The following is a 22,029-nucleotide window of genomic DNA, read 5'->3' on the forward strand; positions in this document are numbered from 1 at the left end:
GTGCGTCGCCAGCTGGCCAGCCAGCTGACGCAATCCAGCTTTTACCAAAACCCCGAAAAGCGATGACGTGAGCCCTAATATTGGCTTCACCACACAATTTGAGCCCTCAAACTGGAATCAGGTGAGCTCGAAAATGGGGATCAGGCTGAAAACTGGTATCATAGTGAGACTAGTTTTAGAGCTTGACACCGATAATGGGTACTGACTGAGCTCTGTTTCTGCGATCAATGATACCGATTTAAGGGATCGTATGAGCCCATGTGGCGCTAGCTCAGAAAGTATTCTCGAAATGTGCTGTCTGTTTTGAATATGGTACATTAGCCCGAAAACTGGTCTCTGAGCCCGAAAATCGGGACACTGTTTTCTCAGTGATGCTGGGCACAATTTATCCCCGACTTCAGCCCCACGGGCTTCGCAAACTGAAATATTCTGAAAACCCTACTCTACCGAGTCCCTGAAACACCGCAAATGACATACGGTGCAGCATTGTTACAGCATGGATGATCGAGGAAAATAAGTGAAAAGACGGTGCGGCGGCCGCGTGCCATAGTGCTCTCGCGTCTCAGGCGCGTAACATAAGAAGAATGCGAGCATACAGAAAACAGACTACATTTATTAGTTAGGAGATGACGTTGTTATATGTATGTAAAACATGACATAGCTATGTCAGCGCGCCTTGAAAGAAAGTGAAATTTTCGATGGGTAAATCTTTATGGCTCACCCTGTAAGTACCTTGTGTGTGTTCGAGTCTGCACATTATATGTTTCAGGTCAAAATAAGGTTGGGCTAGTTCACAAAAGGTCACAGAATTATAAAGCTGTAAACGGTTCATCATGTTCTGGTCATGTGACGCATCTTTATTGGCCCATTTAGGCCACCCTCATCCCTCGCCGAACCTGTCGGTTTCTATGCCATACTCCCCGGTCGAGGGATCGGGGTTAGTGGTCCTCCTCCTTTGCCGTTCCACATCTAATTGAGCTAGATCCTTGCGGAAAAAAACGAGCGTCTGCGCCGTTACAAGACGCAGCGACCAGTAACCGATTTAAGGGTTTCAGATCAATCGGTGAACTCTGAGGTCAGGTCATGTGCCTCAGGGTCAGGGTTTGGTTTTTGGTGAGTCGCTTCGCCAAAAATGGCCTTAGAGCTGTGATTTGGGAAGCATCGTCTTCGCCATGCTCAGGTGCGACGAATGATATACTTTTTATTTGTGTATGGTCGGCTAAGAGTGTCCAAGTGTTGACCTCAGGTCAAGCGGTCAGATTAGAACCACTCGGGTTCGATTCAACAGGTCTCCTTGAGTTCATTGGTGGCTTTTTCAACTCGCTAGCTAAATTTGATCAGGAGCTTTTGACAAAACAAACTCCGATGACCTCAGTTACGACATATACGGCCTAAAGCGAGGTCAACAACACAACAGTTATTCAGCTAACATTGCAGGTAATATATAGAAAATTACGTTGTCATGTGCTAGAGACCTTAGATCATTTCTGGCGTAAAAAAAGAACAGCTTCTTCATAGATAGGTATATAATAGCCGTTTTCACGACGGCCATCTGGTTCACATCTGGTGCACATTTGGTGCAGATTAGGTGCAGATTTGGTCAAATCAGGCTCAGTTTGTCTCTTACTAGCTATCAGCTAGGGTTGCACTAATTGCTTATATGCCTGCTTTGTCATATTATCAGAGTATCCGATGAAAACACTGAAATAAATTCCTAAAATACAGATATTTGCTGTAAAAGAGATTAGGTGCAGATTTGGTCAAATTAGGTGCACTCGCTGGATAGCCCGTCGTGAAAACGGCCAATATCGGTCCATCCGCATCCTGGCCTTCGGCTTTTTGAGATGAGTACGAATGAGCCCAGGCCCGGCGAGGGCTAGCGTATGGCCTTTGAAAGCCCATTAGTAAGGGCTCCAAAGTCCAAAATCAATTTGAATATTAGACAGCTATATCATAGACATTCCGCTCATATCGATTTTGTCGCAGGTAAGAAACTAAGGTGGGGCGAGACACCTGCAATCGATTTGCGAGCCATTCGTCACCTGGCCTATGAGTCAAAGGAGTGGCGAGGAGCTCTTTATGTAGGAATGACTCACCTTTATGGACCACTGCTTTTAGCATGGGGTGGTGCTCGTTGTCCAGGTAAACCCTAACTAAGTGGTTCCATGGCCGATCCTTATCGTAAGAAGGAGCTGCTGTTCTTTAATCATTTCAGATGGATGGTCTAAAGTCCGAATGGAATAAGCATTTGTAGTAAGAGAGCGTGCCCAAAGATTTAGCTGAAATCGAAACATTGCTGAATGCGCCACGTTATTTTCACTGGTGCTTCATGGCGAGCGGTGAAGCCATTTACTAGCGGGATCGTATGCAGCTTCCAAAGATGTGCCATGCGGTGCAGCATGCACTCAGGCGTTCGTCACTACTGCCATCTAGTGATAGGTATATAAGTTAGTGTTTAACATGCATTGCAGTTCCAATAACTGGTCAGTTTTGACAAAGCATGAACCGTCGGCTGCGTGCAAATCGAGTGTGTTTTGTGTGAAACTAATTAAGGTCTAGGTACATAGTGCAACCGTGGAGTGGGTCATACATAAGGCTATATCATGCGTACGTATATACCTGGTCTTTTCCACAGTTCCCAGTCCTGTACCATTGTCGGGTAGCGTCCTGTTTCACTTTGCCTCAGTTTGGTCTTTCTGTCGGTCACTGGTTATCCGATGTGCAGGCACTTTTACCATCACCTCCAGTCACCTCCAGTGCACTCTGTGAGCGGCACAGCGCCCCCGCCGGGCGGGGAGGCGGTCTACAGCGCCCTCTGCCACCGCTCGCGCCGCCCCTCTCCGCCCTCTGCTACCGCTCGAAGCGCCCTTCCCTCTCTCCACCGCCGCCCGCACTGTGCACAGGGTACAGGGTGGTCCTAACAGGCGTGTCCGCTGTCCAGCCCGCGCGGCCGGTGCCGCAGCCTGGTCCGGCGCCGGCGGAGAACTGCCCAGACCACGTGCCGGTCAGAAGAGACCCAGGGCGCAGGCCCGGTGTACCACGATCGATCGTCATCCCTCCCGGCTGCGAGAAACGCACGGCACGCTGCAACACGGCCTAAATGGCTGCAACACGGCTCAAAACCGCTGCAGCACGGCCTAAACAGCTGCAGCACGGCCTAAACGGCTGCAACACGGCCTAAACGGCTTCACCACAGGCCAGGCGGCTGCGGAGGGCTACGGGGATGGACGGTGACAAGGGATCGTGTCATCGATCGAATTAATAAAATAATAACGTAATTGATCTTGTATGCTCTCGACAATTTTGCGAAGAGTTTGAATAAATTTGCGGCAGCATTTCATGCTCGTCCATTTCATACCTATCTGTTAGACACATCAGCAGCAAGCAATAAGATGGGAAGAGAAAAAGCATTTTTTTTAATCGGATACAAAATGTGACTAACTCCGCAACCAACTATGTCAAAGTTTATGTGACCGGCTAAGGTTCGTTACAATAACGAAAAGTCCATATCACAGTGTAAATGGCAATTCATGCATGCCTTTAAAAATATTTATATAGTTATTATAGCTAATTCCAATAACAGGCCTTCAAGACAGATGCCCTTTATTCTTCCCCATAGTGTTCCCTATGACCGACGTGGCTTGTATTATTATGACTAAAATCGTAATAGCGTTTCTTTGTATTTAACAAAAACGTTGGAAGAAATTCCTGAATATTCGCCTTTGGACATTTATTTATAAATACGATGTGATGCGAAACATTACAGATTCGCGGCACACACGATGGCTAAACGAACATATTCCGCGTCACACTTTAGCGGTGACACGATATCAAACCTAAAGCTTGAGGAAGTAAATGCAGAAAAGACCTTTCATAAATCGTTACTCTAGAATCGTCATAAAATCGTTAGTTGTAAATAGTTAGTCGTTAAATCGCAACTACGGTAGAATTGATACATAAATTGCCCAATGCTTCGCTTTAGTAGGTATGCAAACATTCAAAAATGAAAATCAAAATGGCTATTTTGGCGGGGCCAAAATGGCTATGTTTGTATACCAGACGTTGAGGAAGCTAATTAAGTGAAATGTCGGGCAATTAGTGCAACTATTTTAATCTAATAACGAATATCGATTTACAATTAACGATTTTATGACGATACGATTCCCGAGTAACGATTCACGACAGGACATTGCTTCCTTTACTTCTCAACCTGTCTAACTGCATTAACCCGCGCGCTGCTGGGGGGGTGTTTGAACGCCCCCCCTTGTGGTTTTTCGGGAATATCTCAAAAACGGCGGCGCGGAGCGCCGCCGTTTTTGGTACACCTTATCATACATCAATTCTACACATGTTGTGAAAATTTCAGACCAAGGTCATTCAAGGTCAGGTCACCAGGTCACTTGAAGTGACCTCACCTCATAAAAAGTTTCAATGTCTGTCATAGCTACACCGAGTTACCGATCGCTTTGAAACTTTCAGCGATTGCTAAGAGCAATAGCATGTACAAAATGTATATCTCAGAATTTTGATATTGATGACCTAAGGTCAGGTCAATTTTGCGACCTCCCCATTATAAGTCAATGGGAGAAAATTGAAATGCGCCTGTTTTGGACAAAAGACATTATAAACACTCCCAAACACCGAATTACAAGTGGTTTAGACACAATGAACATGAAAATGGTGTCCGTGACCCTTGTTTATGCCCTGAGGTCATCTTAGGTCACGAATGGTATCTAACAGTTTTTCGCAAATAACTTTTGATAGAGGCATGCTAGAGCGATGAAAACGCCTTAGATGTGTTCAGCTCGACGATACGGATCGACTGATATGCAACATGACCCTTTCCGGTCAGGTCATGACCTTGACCTGAGGTCAAATTTTCAAGTTGACCTTTCAAGGTCAACTTATAGTTCATTCGATGCGTCTTGACAAGAGGAACACAATGCCGGTAAAAGTAAGCTCGTACAAGGCTTGGGTCAAAAGCTATTGCAGAAAAACTGTTTCCGAAAAAATCAGCTATTTTTGCAGTTTTTGCTCCCTGCAGGCAAAACCGTTGACGTTAGGTCAAATCTGAGAGGATTACTCAGAAAGGGCTTTAATAGGGCTATCGAATGCGCTTTTCCGCGGCGCTGTAGCTCTATTGGTTCTCGAGTTAGGCGTTGGCTTCTTGGAAATTTTCGACATTCGACCTGGAAATCGGCGAAATTTTGCCTTCAATGACCTCTGGTGACCTGACCTTTGACCTGACCAAAAAATTGACGGAAGTGACTTCGTCATTATTTTTGACGCTCTTTCGAACGCCGCCTTCCGCGTATCGCTACGTGGCCCAGGAGCCGAGTTACAAGGGGGGGTGTTCAAACACCCCCCCCCCCCCCAGCAGGGCGTGGAAATCCAGGACCCCCAGCCGGGCGCGGGTTAACCTAAAGCTTACTGACGACATTTGGTACAGCATCACAAGCTCTGTATTTGTGGAGGCTGGTACGAGCTCACCTGAACAGATGGCAGTATGAGCCAGCTACTCATCCTCATTATAATCAACACAATACATACATTGCTATGATTGCTTCGTCGGAGGCGGAGCCTGCGTCTGCTTCTGTCTAATTCCAAAGGCTACTTCGCCACAGGCCGCCTCATGCGTTGGCCGTGTCGGCCTCCCATTAATTGCCCTGTACGGACAGCCTGGACCCAAATCAGCCAACCTCTGTCGTCAGTTCTGCCAACACCTTTCGTCAGTTCGGTCAGTGAGGCTTGACCACTATGCCAGTCGATGTTCCGTATACAGCTGTTCAGTCAATTCCCGCACGTTCGTGCAATATCCGCACGTTCAGTCAATGCCTGAGCGTTCGTTCATTCCCGCACGTTCGTTCCACTTCCGCAAATTCGGTGTATTCCCGCAGGTTCGCTCAATTTCCGCACATTCAGTCACTTCCCGTACGTTCTGTCAGTTTCTGCTACTAGCTCAGCCAGTACCCTCCTCCAGCTATGGGTCAGGCCCCGCAGCCGAAAGTTGCCCGGCAGCGGCGCCGGTTGATGAACACCAGGTCGTAGACGACAGCCACCTTGCCGTCTACGCCTTCCACGTCCCAGGCGCGGCCGGTGGCGCTGTCGGCTGCCGAGTAGACCAGCCGCAGGCCGAGCGCCTGCAGCTGCCACAGCAGACCGTGGTGGCGGCGCAGGCTGTCCAGACTCAGGTAGACTCGCACCCCCAGCTGGCGGACGTCGGACAGCGCCTCGATGTCCCGTTCCAGCCACCCCCACTCGTCGCCCTGCACGTCCACGCGCAGAAAGTCGATCACTCGGCCGGCGTGCCCCACCTTCTCCTTCAGCTCAGAGAGTGTCAGGGCCTGGACGCCGGTCTCGGTCCGACCGCGGCCGGCCAGTCCCAGCCGATGGAACTGCACCCCGGCCGTGTGCTCGGGCCGCGGCGTGCTGGTCGTCAGCGCCGGGTCGAACACGTGCACCTCGCACTGGTAGCGCGCCGCGTCCCTGGCGAAGCTCCACTCGCCGGCCGAGCTGGCCGAGTACACCAGACACTGGCCCGACTCGGGCGCGTACGCGTCGTCCCGGCAGAGCAGCGTGTGTCCGGAGAGAGCGCCGGAGGAGGAGCAGCTGCCGCCGAGCAGTTGCAGTCGGCGGCAGTAAGCTGTCGGCGTCTCCAGGTAGGCGTACAGCTGGCGCGACACCTCGAGTGTGGCGACGGGCGTCGGCCAGCTGAGAAGAACCACCGGCTCCTGGGGAGGCCAGCCGCCCGACGCCAGCTGACTCAGACTCCAGCTCCTGCGGACGCAGCATGGTCAGACGTCAGGGACACGGACAGACGTCATGGACACTGTGACACCTCAGAGGCACGGAGCTACGTCAGAGACACCAGCTGACTCAGGCTCCAGCCCCTGCGGACCAGTGTTCGCCATGGGCCGGGCCAGCCCAATGGGCCATGGGCTGGGCTGGGCTACGGGCTGGGCTGGGCCCTCAAATATAAAGGATCGATGGGCTGTGGATGGGCTGGGCCAGGAACTGTTAAGTGGAGTCAGGGGTTCGCAACTGAGACAAAAACTATAACTACATAGCTTATTACTGTGCAAGACTAAAAAATGAGTCAATAAAGCACGCATGCAATGTGAATTATGCATGCGGCTCGCAAAGTATTGTTTCTTTGCTGCCGTTGGGTACCTGTGCTGTGTCAATAATTTTTAACCCATTCATTTTTGACGGGCTGGGCCGGGCTGGGCTTTGACGCTTTTACCATGAATGGGCTCGGGCGGGCCCAGGGGCACCCCAGCCCACCCATGGGCCTGGGCTGGGCAGTGGGCTGGACTAGGATTTTGCGGCCCGTGGCGAACACTGCTGCGGACACAGCATGGTCAGACGTCAGGGACACGGACAGACATCAGGGACACTGTGACACCTCAGAGACACGGAGCTACGTTAGAGACACCAGCTGACTCAGGCTCCAGCCCCTGCGGACACGGCACGGACAGACGTCAGGGACTCGATGATACGTCAGGGACATGGGATCAGACGTTACTGTTAGTTACATGATCAGACGTCAGGAACACGGTGATAACGTCGGGAACACGGTGATAACGTCAGGACACTGTGTTACGTCAGAGACACGGTGATCCGTTAGGGATACTGTGATAACGTCAGAAACACGGTGATAGCGTCAGGGACACGGTGATAACGTCAGGGGCACTGTGATACGTCAGGGACAGAGATAGATGCCAGCTACACAGACAGACGTTAGTTACACGGTCAGATGTCAGTTTAATGGTCAGACGTCAGGTGCACGGTGATAACGTCAGGAGTGACACTGATTTACGTCAGGACACGGTGATGCGTCAGGGACCCACAAGCAAATACTATATCAATTCATATGAATAAACCACTGTGCGCTGGACAAAGCGTCATTATTAGCTCTGGCCTCTGCGTCATACAGCCCGCTTTGGCAGCAGCGGGCTGAGTGGCGAGAAGCCTCGGTGATCGCCGACCAAAGTTCTCGCGAGTGAGCCGCGATAGTGTGGGCGCGGGCGTGGTCTCGGTATCGCAGCTGCGGCCGGTTATCGCTGAGATTCTTTGGTGACGTCACACTCGCAGTGGCGTCATATGACGTCAGTGGCGCTTGACAGGGTCGTTATAAAACTGATAATTATTCGGGAGGGTTCAGTGGTCATTTAGGTGCACAAAAATGCCAAACATTTTTACATGCACAACTTTATGAAAAGAAGCTGACAGGGGTCTCAGTAGGAGTTCGGTTCATGTGTTAGGTGGCCCTCATGGTCTGGTGGTCGTTCGAAATATGGTACCCTCATAGTGTAGTGACGGTACCGTACACACCCTTTATTCCAGGTATGCATCATTTGTTCACCCCGTTCACTGCAGTGGCGGCGGAACGCCTTCAATTAAGGGGGGGGGGACTGCCGACTTTTGGTCCCATTTTACCATTCAACGCCCAATAGGGCTAAATGTTAAAATGCCAAAATCAAAGGGGGGCACGGTGCCCCGGTGCTCCCCTCGTTCCGCCGCCTATGCCGTTCAGATACGCCACGGACCACGGCGATGGTATAAGTTGAAAGGTGTGCGTTATTACTGCATTAGCCCCCGCCGGGCCAGTGCTCGGCGCCACCCTCGCCGGGCGAAGTTTGTTTGAACATCCCACATGTGCCGTCTATATAGCCCGGCTCTCATGAGTCGCGTCAAGTAACAAACGGCGTCTGAAAGACCATCAAAAAATTATGGATAACGTGCCTCGGTCAATTTTTGATTAGGTCAAAGGTTAGCCCGCGACCGCCTGGGGGGGAGGGGTCGGATCCGACCCCCCCCCCTCCGTTTTTCTTGAATAACTCAAAGAACCGCTTACGCTATCAACTTGAAACTTGGCATACCTTCTCCCCCATCAATTTGACGTCTTCTGTGCAATTTTTAAGAAAACAATTCCGAAATTTTTAGGACATGAATAGACGCAGCTCAACGAGTTCTTTAAAATGGCTATCTCGGATTTTCCATAAAATGCGTTTTTCACCCCTAAAAATTCAAAAAACTACATTTTTTGGAAAACAGCTAATAAAATCCAAAATTTTGAGAATTTCCAAAAAACCGGAATATAAGCTATAGAGCTCTATTAGAACATTAGATGTCCCAAATTTCAACTTTCTATCTTGATTTTTGACCACCAAATTGTAAAAAATAGCTCCAACATGCATAGGGCATGGTGACGTCATAAGCATTTTCGTGAATTAGAGGCACTTCTGAACATCGCATGTGAAAACAAATGGCACCACTAGATTCCTGGGACAAAGCTCGTCTACAATAATGCATTTTTATGTCAAAAATAAAAAGTTGAAAAATTGACCTTTTTTCTCAGCCCTCGTTTAGTTATGTATGGTATAAACGATTTGTTATGCTTTCAATGCACACTTATCACCAGCACAGTGACTTGGGGTCGCATATAACCATTAACATCGGATTCGGCGTGAAAAATAAGCCATAAAACATGTGTCGCACGCCCATGTAGCAGAAAGTGAAAACCGTGACCTTTCGTGACCTGACCTGACCTTGACCCGTACTTAGTATGACCCCTATACGCACATGGTACCTTCACTAGGCCTTTGAGGTCATTTTTGGTGAGTTTCGAGCAGCAGCTATCGATTCCGCTGTCCGTAAGCCTAATCATGCAAAACCCCAGAATTTGACCTTTGACCTGACCTTGACCCGAAAGTTGACCTCAATCTTAAAATATTAAGAGTGCTTTGGGAAGGTCTCGTAGAGACCTTTCGAACGCCGCCTCGCGGGGCTCGATGCGACCATTGGTTCTCGAGATAACAGGGGGGGGGGGGGGGGTCGGATCCGACCCCCCCCCCCCCAGGCTGTCGTGGGTACGGAAATAGCCCAGGCGGTGCCGGGTTAGGTCACCAAAGGTCATCAGAGGTCACATTTTTCCTATTTAGTCACCTTTTTAACAAATCGGGTCGTAACTTAGGAGAACATAGAACAATACAGCGCCTCAGAAAAGCGCATTAGATAACTCTTTAACCCTCGCCCGCACATGTGATTTTACCATTCTGGGACGAGCATGGGGCCACTCCCGAGCTATTTCGTTCCGTGGCGATAGAGCCCTCTCGATCTCTGTACTACATCCCTCAGGGTTTTCTGTACACGTAGGGTAGACCGGGGCAAGTCGCCCCGCCGAGGTAAAACGCCTCACCGATGTTTCTCGGAACTGGCAAGGTTCTGGGGAAACATCCTCTCTTCTATAAAACGTGCACTATACGATCATTATATGAGCAGACTGGAAAGAAATTGTGATGACTCTTTAGAGAGATATAGCCAAAAATGTGTTTTTGGAGTGATTTTTATGTTTTGTTGTCAGATTATGCATCATGGCGTTCCTTTATCGTCCACATCAGGTTAACGACTTTTATGTATTTTGAACAACTATTGTCTAACGCTTATAATGCCGGGTTGGTTCGTGTTAAATTATGTCTTCCTGGAGTGCAAGGCGTTGTTCTCTGACCGAACTACGTGATGGGGTAAAACGCCCCAGTAGGTCGCGGGGCAAAAAGCCCCATGGGGCGTTTTACCCCATGTGTTGTTCGGACTACCCACTTCCTAATGTTCGGTAGCTGGCGAACGGTATGTTTCTATGCATTTATATGTACTTTTCTCAGCAACTGGATGGCAAACGAAGTATTTTGTTAACATTTGTATTGCAATAATTTATTATTTGGCCTTATGAGGCAGGTGAAAAACCTGCTCATACAATAGTGTCGTAGCTGAACACCTGACAGGATGGAAGATGCTAACTTCAGTGCCGTGCCTCCCAAGGTCTAACGGACCTCTCATATAAGATTTAGTCAACTAGCATGTTTAATCTTTAATCTAGAGTATGGGGCTTCTTGCCCCAGGCCGTGGGGCGTTTTGCCCTGGGGTTGGGGCAAAACGCCCTATTTGCAGTTGCTTCACAAACCACTTCCCAGCTGGGAGTCCGATCATAAGCGAATGAATTTGAGGGGTGGAATTTAAAGTAAAATGTCCTAAGAACGCATTGAGCACAAATTTGGCCTTCCAGGTGATGTGGGACAAAAGTTATGTAGCAAAATAAATTATCTGGGGCGTCTTGCCCCAGGCTACCCTACTGTGTCTGTTGTTACGAGCGAGCGAGCGCAGCGAGCGAAGCGAAGTCTTTTCAATATAACGGAAAAATCTCAGTATGAGCGGCCCGGCCCGGCCCGGCCTGTAACGCTTTTGAGAGGCTTATATCTCAGCAACCGCTGGACCGATTGGCCTGCGGTCTTTTTTACTGGGTAGCCCCATCCTTTCTACCCCGTAATTGACTACTTTTGATACACCTCAGTGACCGTCGTGGCACGTGCCACGTGAAAAGTCAAGGGTGTTCAAGCTGTTTTGCAAAAGTAGTGATTTTGATAGGCTCATATCTCAGCAGCCGCTTGGGCGATTGACTTGCGGTAATTTTTGTAGGGTAGCAGCATCCCTTCTACCAAAAATAGGATACTCTCGATGCATGTGGGTCACCCCCAGTGCACGTGCAAAATACAACAATAAGAGGTGTCAAATTTGTTCCCATTTTAATAACTCGGTAATTACTGGGGCGATTTCGCTGAAACTTGGCATACAGGTAGGCACCCACCAGGCAATGCATTCCCATGTGTTGCGGTTAGGGTGCTACTGCACGTGCGCACGTGCAGGGGGCGCTCCCAGATCTCGAGAACGGTTGGGCCGATTGCGCTCAAATTTGGTACACGGTTGGGGACCGGCTAGTAGGGTGCCGTGCAAAAGTCATTTTGGACCCCGTTTGCACGTGCGCACGTGCAGAATGCCGCTTCCAGATCTCAGGAACGGCTGGGCCGATTGCGCTCAAATCTGGCACACCGCTAGCGACCGGTTAGAAGGGTGCTTTGCACAAGCCCGTTGGAAGTACCCTCTCGCCCTTCCGCACGTGCAGGGCTCACTATCTCGCTCGCTCGTTCCTCGCCCAAAAGGCGTTTTACTGGTACTAGCATCACCTTTAGAGGTACTTTCTGTGATCTTCGTCTCAGTGGTATATAGGGCCTTGGTCTCAGTCAGATCCAACGGCTTCCACTGTTAACTCCTCAGGCCAACCAATGACAGTTCAGGTCAGGTGCAATATAAAAATATCGCTGTTTGGGGTTACCATTGGAATATCACTTGCACTGCCCGTCATATACCGATGACGTATATTGCGGCGCCAAGTCAGCTATAACTAGAACAGTTGTGTCACGCTATTCGATTCATTCCGTAAGTTAAAGACTCAAGTGTTATTGTTAAAAAGAACGCCCTCGCTTTAGCTGTGTTTGTATGTCTTTGTGTGTGTCTGTTTGAGCATAACTATTAACCCTCGCCCCGTTGGGGGGGGCCATTTTGGCCCCCCCTGTGGTTTTTCCTGAATAGCTAGAAAACGGCGGCGCGCAGCGCCGCCAAATTTTCAGTACCTTTCCGGGCATCAATTTGACACCTTCACACCAAATTTCAAGTCTTAGGTCACCTTAGGTCAGGAGTTATTGAGGTCAAACTGAGGTCATGTTCGAGCAAAAATGAGCAAAAAACATGCAATCTTGAAACGCTCACCAAATCTACAGTTATCAAGCAATTTCAAAGTTCTTTATATGGTCTAATAGACAAAAAGCGGCGCTACAAAACTGCTATCTCGGATTTTCAAAATTTTGGGTTTTTGACCCAAAAAAATTCAAAAAATTGATTTTTTTAGAAAAACTAAAAAAAAATCCAAAATTTTTCCGAATTTCGAAAAAACCGGAATATATGTGATAGTCCCTGCGCTCTTCTATATACATACCAAATTTCAGATCGATATCTCGTTTTTTGGCCAAGTTATAGCGAAAAAACTGTTCAAAAATGATGACGTCAAATTTTTGAACTCAATTTTTAGCGATTCTAGACCTCGTACGGCAAAACAAAGACCACCATTGAACTCCCCGTGACGAGCTGCACCGATTCGATACCCATTTTATGCAAAAATATCAACTTTGAAATTTGACCTTATTTGACCTGACCTTGACCTGACCTTGACCTGACCTTGACCAAAACGTGACCTAAGCTGGCCCCAAAGGCTGCCTGACCCACATAATCGCATTTGTCATGTAAAATGGACCATAAAACATGTATCACACGACACTTTCATATTGTGACCCCCCAGTGACCTGACCTCAGTGACCTGATCTGGTATCAGTGACCTCAACTAGCAAAATATGTGTTTGAAGAACATTTCCCCATCGATGATTTTCAATGAAATGCATTTTACTCGATTTTACAACGCATTTCTTGAAATGCCTGTAAACGGTGAAAATTGGACCTTTGACCTGACCTGTGACGTCATCGGTTTGACCTAGGTCAATAAAATTGGGTCACAAGGTAGTTCCCTGATAGGGCTATCCAACACCGTTTGCCGCTTGTCGCTACGTTGCGTGGTTCTCGAGATCTTAGGGGGGGGGGCCAAAATGGCCCCCCCCCCCAACGGGGCGCGTTGCTCGGCAGAGCCCAACGGGGCGCGGGTTAATACGTTCGATAATTGGCTTGTGTGCTCTTATAACATCACATCATGGATTGGGGAGCTTTCACCAAAAACTACCTACGTCGAATAAACTTCACGAATCCGGTTCCGAAATCCGACCATCCGTTCGGAAGTTAGACACGGGGTGGAATCAGCCCCCCCCCCCCCCCTTCCCCGGGGCCGCGTGGTTGAATAGCCCAGCGGGACGTGGGTTAAGTTATCAAAATGATCCCGGCACAAGCGCCAAGGAAAAATTAACAATAGACGATAGATTAGACAAGCTCCTGTCTAGACGTCAGACAACGGCTGTAGTTTCGATCGGCCGGCCTCGTCGAATGACCTGCTCATGGAATAAAAGCGTTAGCGACATAATAACTTATAGCCGCTGTAGCGTTCAGTGGCTCCCTGTATGGCTGCCTGGTGCCACACACGCAAGCATACATGAACAACGCTGCCGTGTGTACTGCAGTATGACAGCAAAGGCGGCAAGCGGCACAAACGCTACAGAGGTATTTATGTGGAGATACTTGATGGACGGTGTGCTTCCATGAATCAGCGGGTCGAGACATTATATCTATCGAATTTATTAACCCGGCTGAGTCCCAACCATCGCAGCCCGGGGGAGGGGGGGGGGGGTGTTTTCGTCCTCCCCCCGTCTAACTCCGCAAATAAAGAAGCTACGGAAACAGATATTAGGTAAACGAAAAACCGAACGAAGATATAAAAACAAAGCGAAGAAAAGTAGGTACCAAACGAATGGTCTCAGCGAGACAATTCTGAGGCATTTGAAATTGTTGACATCGTCGTTTTCAAGGTTAAAGGTTAAGTTCTACGAAAATAAAATGTATGGTGATCTAAAGCCATGTGTTCAAGAGGATGGCAGAGTGCATAAAATCGGGCAAAATTGGTTGGAAACGTAAGCTAAACTCCTGAGCAGTCTGATGATATGCTCAAAGTTTAACCCTCGCCCGTAGGTATTGGTGTTTTGCCAGCCGCAACGTATAGGGGGAGGGATCCGTTGGACCCCCCTTTCGGCCTTTCGGCCCCTGATGGAGCTAGAGCTTCGCAGAAGAAAAAAAGACCGTGTTGCCCGTGACGAGAGGAAGCCGATGATACCCCAATTCCTAGATCATTGGTTGATCTTCCAGGTCAGGTCAATGACAAAGTCGGAAAAATCGGGACTTGTCAGAACTCCGTAATGTGACCCTATGTCATCAAAGATCAATGACCTGACCTGACCTTCAGGTGACCTTGACACCCACACTAATGCATGGGACCAACATCACATCACATGTTTGAACGCTTGAAACCACGAAAAGACTGCAAACGCGGGTTAAGTCGAAAGGCTGAAACAGACTCTTTAGGCGTTCAGGAAATCGCATGCGAGAGCCTATTCAAATACATTATGGGTGGAGACTTCCATTTCGCGTCTAGCTAGACGCGTCTAAGTCTTAGACGCGTCTAGCTGGACGGCGGCTCCGTCTAACTGGCGACTGCTAACTTTAGACGCGTCTAGCTTGGAAGTCTCCGTCCACGTCAAGTTAGACGCCAACTTGGACGTCTGCTCAGTTAGACGTCGTTTGGACGCCAGTGGAAGTCTCCACCCTATAATTCTTCCCGCATCAATCGCATCCGGGAGGTGCGTGCGATTGATGCGAGCGTGCTTCGATGTATTTGAATAGGCTCTCGCATGCGATTTCCTGACTGCGGAAAGAGTCTGTTTCAGCCATAAAGGTTGAGCGTGTTCTGACTCCTCAGTCAATAATGACGTGCGCCAGGGTGGCGTCCTTTCATCCTCATATCTTTTCAGAGGCGGATCCAGCTCAGAGCTTTGGGGGGGGGGGGGGCAAACCATTTATCGATTCTTTCCATGCCTCGTCCATAGGCGTAATGTTAAAATTATGCCGTTTGGGGGGGGGGCAAATGCCCATTTTGCCCCCCCCCCTGGATCCGCCACTGTATCTTTTCAATTTGTATATGGATGCTCTGCATAGTTGGTAGTTTTGTGGAAATCATGTCTGAGATGTTTGGACGTTTCCCCTAATCACTTGTTCAAACACGGACGGACCCGTCAGCCCATTGAAAGGTCACTATTTGTGCAGTGTCCACGGCACCTGTGAAAGGGTCAGAGAACAGAGGAAAGTCGCTGTTGTGGCCTCCTGAATGTCGCGCCGGTCAGGGAGGGGGGAGGGGGGGGGGGAGGCAGCGCCGTTTTCGTCGTGACGGGCCGGCCCGTCGCGCTACGCACCAGCCGGCGAGGCGCTGCGCCTGACCCGCTCGGCTGAGGATTCAATAATAGGAAGGGAACGACATGTTCGCGTAAGCACGAACAGTTGGAGCATTTGGGGTGTGGGAGTTACAGAAACCAAGTATACCCGTAGGCACGGTAATACGGTGAAGAGGCAGAGCCGATTTTGCTCTTATTTTGCTATTCTATGCCCCCCCCCATTGGGGGATCCAGGGTGGGGGTGGGCATTGCACCATCCGAGATCGTCGAAAAGTTTTTTTTTTCTAGAATATAAAGAAAACTATACTCTGTTCCATATCAAGCTCGCAGTCGGAGTTTCTTCGGCAGATCGCTTCTCCGCTCAAGAATTTGCGTCTTAAAATGTAAGAGCTGTATATACAGAAATCACGCACTGTTTTCAGCAGGGCCATTCGGCTGCAAGCTTGAAACGGAACAGAGTATAACCCTCGCCCGCACATGCCATTTTCCCATCCTAAAACGCACATGGGGGGGGGGGTTGCCACCCTCCCCCGCGCCATTTCGTTCCTGTTGGAGATAAAGCTTCGCGGTAAAGACCAAAAAGATTCTTTGGGAAGAGACGAATCCAATGATACGCAGTTTTACCTTCTCAGGTCAGTCATTGACCTTCCAGGTCAGGTCAAACTAAAAAATGTTGCTGTTTTGGGTCACCGTTGGATATCAAGTGCGCTGCTTATCATATACCGATGACGATGCCGTTTTCTGGTGCCAAGCCAGCTAGAACCTCTTTCTCACACTACCCGACCATGTTTTTGCTGCTGAGGTCATTTCAGGTCAAGTTAGGTCAAGGTCAATGATATGTGTTTGTATGTCTGTGTGTGTCTGTGTGTATGCTGATGTGTGCACCGACTGTTTATGTGTCCATATTACATGAAATCATGATCTGAGAAGCTTTTACCAAAAATGCAGTCAAAAAACTTCACGAAAAGTAAATTCAGCTTGCCTAAAACGCAATTATTTTAGATGACCTAGGTTGACCTTGACCCTGACCTTGACCTCTGTACATCGTCGAACAACATGTTCGACGATAGGTGGGAGGCTATTTTTAGTGGAAATTTAGTCCAAGACCGCCTTTCTGGATCCGCCAGTGGACCCCTCAGCACGTAAGACGTACCTATACAAAAGGCCAATACGACCGGGAGTCATGATAAATATAACCATTTCATGCAGGATTTGAATTAGGTACGCCGGCGTTTCTAACAGACTGCTAGCTCCAATTTTCAATATTTGTAGTGGTTAACCTATACCTAATGTAAGGAAAAATGGTCCTAATTGCGCAGCTTAGCTCAGCAAATCACATATGGCCATAAAACACAAAGGATATGTTTTCCAAAAAATAAAAAACAAAAATAACGGAGTTCTGTCAACGCATCAGCGTATTGCGCATCAGCGTATTGTATTGCCCCCCCCCCCCCAGACCATCACCCTCACTGCGTGCACTGAGTGCGTCTGCAGACGGAGGACATTAAATCGCGCTATCCTGCGCCCTGGTGGGGGGGGGGGGGGCTATTTTTTGCCCCCTTTTAGACGTTTCGATATATTTCCAGAACCACTGCGCCGATCGTCACCAAACTCTCAGTACCCTCCCGGGCGTCAATTTTACACATTATGACCAAAATTACCAAAAAATTTCAAAAGGCTATGATAGGTTAGCCGCAAATGACGTTGGAGTGACGTCATGTTCTGCCGTTTTCGACTCAAAAACAGTTTCGTGGGAAGAGCTGTCAGGCCTATAGCTTTGAAGATAGGTATAGAAAAACATTTAAAACGTAAAAGGTGGAGAAATGCCAGGGCTACAAAACTGCTATCTCTGAATTTTGATTTTTTAGAATTTTGACCCCCAAAATTAAAAAATGAATATAATTGCCAAAAAATCCAAAAAGTTTTTCGAATTTCGAAAAAAACGGAATATATGTGATAGCTCTTACCGACTTCTATTCACATACCAAATTTCAGATCGATACCTCCTTTTTTGGTCAAGTTATATCGAAAAACTTCAAAATTGATGACGTCAAATTTTCAAAGTCAATTTTTAGCAATTCTAGACCACCTAGCGCAAAACAAAGACCACCATTAGACAGCTCAGGAACACGATGGTGCTATTCATATTGGTGTACGATGTCAAACACGAACTGAAAAATTGATTTGAAAAAAATATAATTGTAATTTTTTTTTGCAATAAAGCGTACCTATAACTTGGCCATTTTTGAGGATATTTAGCTAAAACTTGCTAGAGTAAGTTATACCTAAGCACGTGTTCTACCACATATATTCCGTTTTTTCTCGAAAAGTCAAAAAGGTTTTGAAATAAGATAAAAATATAAATTTTGAATTTTATTATATACCTATAATTTTCAACATTTTCAAAATTTTGAAAATCAGAGATAGCATTTTGATAGCGCAGTCATTTCTGAGTCCTCTCATGCAAAGAAATTGGATCTAGCTTAAAAACTGAGCTCTTGGGAGCGATTGCCGTGGTTCAATGTTTTGCGTCGAAATCGGCCGAACATGACGTCACCCTGACGTCATTTCCAGCCCACGTAGCTACCACCACCTAGATTTATGGTAGCTACGAAACTTATATTTTGACACAAGGTGTCAAATTGATGCAGCCGAAGGTACTGAAAGTTTGGCGTCGATACGTCAAGCGGTTTGGAAGTTACTGCAGAAAAACGGGAGGGGGGGGGGGGCTATGAATAGCCCCCCCCCCGTGGGGCGCGGGTTAATTATTCAGCGTGCTCATGAACACATCGATTTTGGCTAGCATCAGAGCTTCGATGCCAAACAACATGCTAGTGACGAACAAATACGTCATACGTCTTACGACAGACAATTTGTGGAGAAATACATACATATTACATAACCCCATCTGGGATGCTACGTCTATCATGTGCCACCATGAATAGTCGGTTAGCACCGGCTTGAATTTTTGGTGATTAAATCGTGCATTGGTCCCATATTTAGTGACCTTCCCGAAGCTGCTGCGCGTCGACCGCTGAAAGGCCCCCTCTTGACAGTGTCCGGTGAACGGGTCCGCGTATCGACTCAAAACCCGCTCTGCGCCACGCCAAAGCGGAGTGGGCGACCGCCCTAATGACCATGGAATGTGCATGGTGCAATGTCCATCGATGGATCGACTTTGGTACTGGAGTAGGGTGCTGGCCTTACTGGCGAGCTCGTCGGTCTTTTCTTTAGGAGGCGACAGCCGCAGTGCCCTGACGCCCACTGCAGGTGGACGGGCCAGACGCAGCGATAAGGCACACGCCACTCCATTTGTCGGCAGCTGACTGCGTCCTCGGCCTCCGCGTCTCCGGGACGAAACAAAACCCGTATATTTTACATTACGAATCCATGAACTTTTGATGACCTCATGTCAATGATGTTAAAAACGGAAGAGTTGTCATAAAATTCTGCGAATTAGGAAAACTCGCGGGTGGAGTGCATTAACCGCCTGTACCGACGAGGGTCAATTTTTATAAGTTGTCACGAAATTTCTACAGGACGAGACGGCCATCTCCACAAATAGCAGTACCTACTTATCAACATCAGGCCTACCTGCATTGAGTTCAGAGCAAGGTATTCTTGGGCTCTGAGGAGCAAGTGTATCACTGTCTCCCTCGGGCAGCACCGGACATAACGAACAAAAACCCACTTGGTAGGTACGGGGGACCCAACGTAAAAACCCACGTGGCATGCCTGTAGACGGGGCCACGGCCCACATGGCTTGGTGAGTAGACGCAGCCGATACGCCGCAGACACTCACTTCAAACCAAGATAAGGGGCACCATAATTTCGAAACACCCTCATCGAGACGGCGCAGACAAGGTGCGTGAACTAAGCTCACCATTTGTGGAGCCAACAGCTAAATAACCATACAACACTTCTAACAAATGCAGCGGAGTACCCTCACCAGCTGCCGCGCCTTTCAATTACATCCAATCTAATCCAATTATTGGCGGAACTCTGCCTGCAGCGGGCGCTCGCTCCGGGCGCTCGCTGTCTGTGGCAACTGTCGTCCACCCCCACTCCCAGAGCTCCGGCGCCCCCTCCCTCCCGAGCTCCGGTTCCCACCCTCCCAGAGCTGCGGGGCCCTCCCTCCCAGAGCTGCGGGGCCCTCCCTCCCAGAGCTGCGGCTTCCTCCCTTCCAGAGCTCCGGCGCCCCCTCCCTCCCGAGCTCCAGCGCCCTCCCTCCCAGAGCTCCGGCGCCCCCTCCCTCCCGAGCTCCAGCGCCCTCCCTCCCAGAGCTGCGGGGCCCTCCCTCCCAGAGCTGCGGGGCCCTCCCTCCCAGAGCTGCGGGGCCCTCCCTCCCAGTCCTCACCGATAGTGGGTGATCGCCGTGATGGCCACCAGAGCAGTCAGCACCACCACTGCCACCACCGTGCCCTTGCGCGTCATCGTGCTGACAACGCCGGCCTCAGGTCACCGGTTGCCGCCCTGACCTCAGGTCACCGGTAGCCGCGCTGACCTCAGGTCACCGGTCGCTGTCCTGACCTCGGGTCACCAGTTGCCGTGTTGACCTTAGGTCACTGGTCACTGTCCTGACCTCAGGTCACCAGTCGCCGTGTTGACCTCAGGTCACTGGTAGCCGGCCTGTCACCTCCACATCCGCAGCTCTGACGCGCAGTGAGCCGCGTCCTCTCCAGCCCACGCGGTGTCCTCTGCAGCCTCTGGCGTCCTCTCCAGCCCACGCGGTGTCCTCTGCGGCCCCTTGCGTCCGCTCCAGTCTCGAAGGCGTCCCGCCTCGTCCTGCGCTGTCGGGTTCGGGCTCCAGCCAGCGCCGCGCCGGCGGCTGTTGGGCCGGTGTTGGCGGACGGGTGTCGACTGGTGCCGGCCGCCCCTAGGCGGCCCATCTACACCGGGTCGACACCGCAGAGTACACAGAGGCGGCGATAACGCGCCGAGGCACGTCACCGGCCGACGAGTCAGCGCGCACCGAACGCCGGCCGTTATCGCGCCAGGTGACGGTCAGAAACACATGGCCGGCCGGCGGCCGACGCACGGGGACCCGCTCACGAGCGACTCGACTCGCCGGCGGCAGCACACGCCGACGACGACGCACGGGCGGCACTCCGCCGCTATCGACACACGACTGTTCGGCTCACGGCCGGCGGCGACCGACGCGACGCGACATCGCCGCTCACTACACACTACACAGCAGTCACGGACTGGGCGTTACGTGACAAAGTAGGTATCGGTGGCAGACGTTGAGGTAGGGCCACTGAAGGCCACTGAAAGACGGCTAGCGTAACACCAGCTCACTGATGTCGGGTGAGTGTGGACGTCCGGCGCCTCTCTCGACACCGACAGAACTGAATACCGCGGACTGGGCGGATGTCTGTCCACGTGAGCTGAGGGGACGGGGGGGGGGGTGTTGAGCAGATGGACACAACCGGTTCGAGTCGCACCGCGCGCCGGCGCACTCGCTGATACAGTCACCGCATTCTACCGGTTTATTAGCGTGGTGGTACTGCAATCTGATGCACGGCCGTCGCGGAGAGCAGGGTTATCTGTTATCCAGAGCAAAAACACCGACCCGCCCGCCACGAGCACTCGGACCAGACCGACCATTGTCCGACCGTCACGGACCATCTCACGACTGTCCGCTGTCCGCTGTCCACTGTCCCTCCGACACAGGCACTCTCACCAGACTGTCTGCCACGAACCCTCTCACAGCTCACAGTCACAGTCTCACAAACTGTCCGAGGGTCTCTCACGACTGTCTCTCCGCCCAGTCCAGCGTCCCTCCGTTACGGGCACCGTCTTATCACACTGCCTGCCCAGTGCCTACCAAGACAGAACTGGCACACAAAACCCTCGATCCCGTTCGCCCTCCCGGCCCAGCTGAACTCGTTGGTCCCCCCCCCCCTCCCCGGACGACCGCCCCTTCCCCTCCCAGCGGTGACCTTTGCCCTGGAATAGACTCTCTCGACACACACGGCAGTGCATAGCCGCGAATTCGCCGCCACTCAACACAAATAATCAGCAATTGGTATCATGCACATGTCCAAATAGGACTACTCAGTGGCAGCCCGTCGGCCTTTTCCGTCCCGCCTGGACAGGCCTGGTGGTGTGCGAAGGGTCGTTATCGCCGATCTGTCTGCTCGATGGTTTATGGATGACTAACAGATACGGCCTATCCACCCCCCCCCCCCCGTTCGTCACCTACCCCACCAGGCGGACGCCAAAGCAGGTGGGTGTGTTACAAAGTTCCATTGGCATG

General features: G+C 50.2%; 1 protein-coding gene across 1 annotated transcript; it reads right to left on the bottom strand.

Annotated features, from left to right (window-relative positions):
* Positions 1 to 3,663: 3,663 nt before the first annotated feature.
* On the bottom strand, positions 3,664 to 21,612 carry LOC122382807. The gene is made up of 2 exons (XM_043368615.1): positions 20,128 to 21,612; positions 3,664 to 6,777 (listed from the first exon to the last, which is right to left on the bottom strand). Exons 1-2 carry the CDS (start codon positions 20,202 to 20,204, stop codon positions 5,988 to 5,990), a joined length of 867 nt encoding a protein of 288 aa, XP_043224550.1. The 5' UTR covers positions 20,205 to 21,612; the 3' UTR covers positions 3,664 to 5,987.
* Positions 21,613 to 22,029: the final 417 nt, after the last annotated feature.

Source organism: Amphibalanus amphitrite, unplaced genomic scaffold (assembly GCF_019059575.1).
Source record: "Amphibalanus amphitrite isolate SeventyFive unplaced genomic scaffold, NRLGWU_Aamphi_draft 000147F_arrow, whole genome shotgun sequence".
Lineage (NCBI taxonomy): Eukaryota > Metazoa > Arthropoda > Thecostraca > Balanomorpha > Balanidae > Amphibalanus > Amphibalanus amphitrite.